At 49.5% G+C, this 2,579-nt stretch overlaps 1 protein-coding gene across 1 annotated transcript in view; it reads left to right on the top strand.

Moving 5' to 3' along the window:
- Positions 1 to 1,274: 1,274 nt before the first annotated feature.
- Positions 1,275 to 2,579, top strand: part of LOC103613748 (H-2 class II histocompatibility antigen, E-K alpha chain) — a gene marked incomplete at its 3' end in the record, with an annotated part of 1,714 nt that continues 409 nt past the window's right edge. The window contains exon 1 of the mRNA XM_017731541.1: positions 1,275 to 1,537. Coding sequence (XP_017587030.1) covers positions 1,361 to 1,537 — 177 coding nt within the window. The remainder of the gene's footprint in view (positions 1,538 to 2,579) is intronic.

The following is a 2,579-nucleotide window of genomic DNA, read 5'->3' as shown; positions in this document are numbered from 1 at the left end:
AGGAATGCCCAAATTCCTCTTTTCCATCATTTTTGGGGTGGGGGGATCCCCAAAATCCCCTTTTCCATCGTTTTTTCCTCCCGGATCCGCCCAATCCCAGCATTTTTTCCAACTGGAACTCCCCCAAACTCCCTTTTCCCCCAGAATTTCAGGATCTGGCACCACCCAATCCCAGATTTTCCTGGGATTTTGAGCAGAAACCCCAAATTTTCCTAGGATTTCGAGCAAAACTCCCCAATTTCCCAGGATTTCGAGCAGAACCCCCCCAATTTTCCTGGGATTTTGAGCAAAAAGCCCCAATTTTCCTGGGATTTTGAGCAGAACCCCCCAAATTTCTTGGGATTTTGAGCAGAAACTCCCAACTTCCCTGGGATTTCGAGTACAAACTCCAAATTTCCCTGGGATTTCAAGCAAAACCCCCAATTTCCCGGGGATTTCAAGTACAAACCCCCAATTTCTCCGCAATTTCGAGCAGAACCCCCTCAATTTTCCTAGAATTTTGAGCAGAAACCCCCAAATTTCCCAGGATTTTAAGTACAAACCCCCAATTTTCCTGGGATTTCAAGTAGAAACCCCCAATTTTCCTGGGATTTCAAGCAAAACCCCCCAATTTTCCTGGGATTTTGAGCAGAACCCCCCAATTTTCCCAGGATTTCGAGTAAAAACCCCAAATCTCCCAGGATTTCAAGCAGAACCCCTTCATTTTCCTGGGATTTCGAGTAGAAACCCCAAATTTTCCTAGGATTTAGAGCAAAACCCCCCAATTTCCCAGGATTTCGAGTAGAAACCCCCAATTTTCCTGGGATTTTGAGCAGAATCCCCCAATTTTCCCAGGATTTCGAGTAAAAACCCCCCATTTCCCAGGATTTCGAGTACAAACCCCCAATTTCCCAGGATTTCAAGCAGAACCCCCCCAATTTCCTGGGATTTCAAGTGGAAATCCCCAATTTTCCTGGGATTTCGAGTACAAACCCCCAAATTCCCCAAGATTTCAAGTACAAACCCCCAAATCCCCAAGATTTCGAGTACAAACCCCCAAATTCCCCAAGATTTCGAGTACAAACCCCAATTTCCTGGGATTTCGAGTAAAAACCCCCAAATCCCCAAGATTTCGAGTACAAACCCCCAAATCCCCAAGATTTCGAGTACAAACCCCCAAATTCCCCAAGATTTCAAGTACAAACCCCCAATTCCCCCGGGGATTTCAAGTACAAACCCCCAATTCCCCCGGGATTTTCCCTCCCTGACCGCCCGAATTCCCGGGATCTCCTCTCTCCGCCCGCCCCCAGTGCGCCACCACATCATCCAGACGGAATATTACCAGAAATCCCTGGACCTGAGCGTCGACGGCGGCGAGTTCATGTTCGACTTCGACAACGACGAGATCTTCCACGTGGAGAAGGAGGAGACGATCTGGAGGCTGCCGGAATTTCAGGGACTCGCCACGCTGCGACAGGGAGCGCTCCAGAACCTCGCCATCGACAAGCAGAACCTGGAGAATTCCATGGCCGCCTACAACAATTCCCGAATTCCCGCCGGTACTGGCGCGATCGTGGCGCCGTTGGGCTCCCGCAGGGATTTTTGGGGAGTGGGAATTCCAGAGGGGATGCCGGAGGGAATTCGGGGATTTGGGGGGGGGTTGATGCAATTCCAGGGGGTTTAGCCCAATTCCAGGGGGAGCTGACCCAATTCGGGATGAATCCACCTCGTTTTATCCTCGTTTTCTCACCCCAAATCCATTTCCCCCCATTTCCCCTCACCAAATCCCATTTTTTCCCGCCCCAAATCCCATTTTATCCCCATTTTCCCACCCCAAATCCCATTTTTTCCCCATCCCTCCCCAATCCCATTTTTCCCACCTCCAATCCCATTTTCCCACCCCAAATCCCACTTTTTCCCATTTCTCCCACCCCAAATCCCATCGTCTCCCTCCAAACCCCATTTTATCCCCATTTTTCCACCCCAAATCCCATTTTCCCCCATTTTCCCACCCCAAATCCCATTTTCCTCCCCCAAATCCCATTTTTCTCACCCAAATCCCACTATTTCCCCTCTCCACATCCCATTTTTCCCACCCCAAATCTCATTTTCCCCACCCAAATCCCACTTTTTCCCCATTTTCCTCCTCAAATCCCATTTTTCCCACCCCAAATCCCATTTTTCCCACCCCAAATCCCATTTTTCCCATTCCCAATCCCATTTTTCTCACCCAAATCCCATTTGCCCCCATTTCCCCACCCCAAATCCCATTTTTCCCCCTCCAAACCCCATTTTTCCCCATTTTCCCACCCCAAATCCCATTTTTCCACCTCAAATCCCATTTTCCGCACCCCAAATCCCATTTTTCCCACCTCCAATCCCATTTTCCCATCCCCAATCCCATTTTCCCACCCCAAATCCCATTTTTCCCATTTTCCCACCCCAAATCCCACTTTCCCCCCTCCAAACCTCATTTTCTCCCATTTCCCCACCCCAAATCCCATTTTTCCCCCATTCTCCCCACCCCAAACCCCATTTTCTCCCATTCTCCCCACCCCATTTCCATTTCTCCCACCCCAAATCCCACTTTTCCCCCATTT

Source organism: Corvus brachyrhynchos, unplaced genomic scaffold, assembly GCF_000691975.1.
Source record: "Corvus brachyrhynchos isolate BGI_N302 unplaced genomic scaffold, ASM69197v1 scaffold1064, whole genome shotgun sequence".
Classification (NCBI taxonomy): Eukaryota; Metazoa; Chordata; class Aves; order Passeriformes; family Corvidae; genus Corvus; species Corvus brachyrhynchos.
This window is presented reverse-complemented; position numbering and strand designations above follow the sequence as displayed.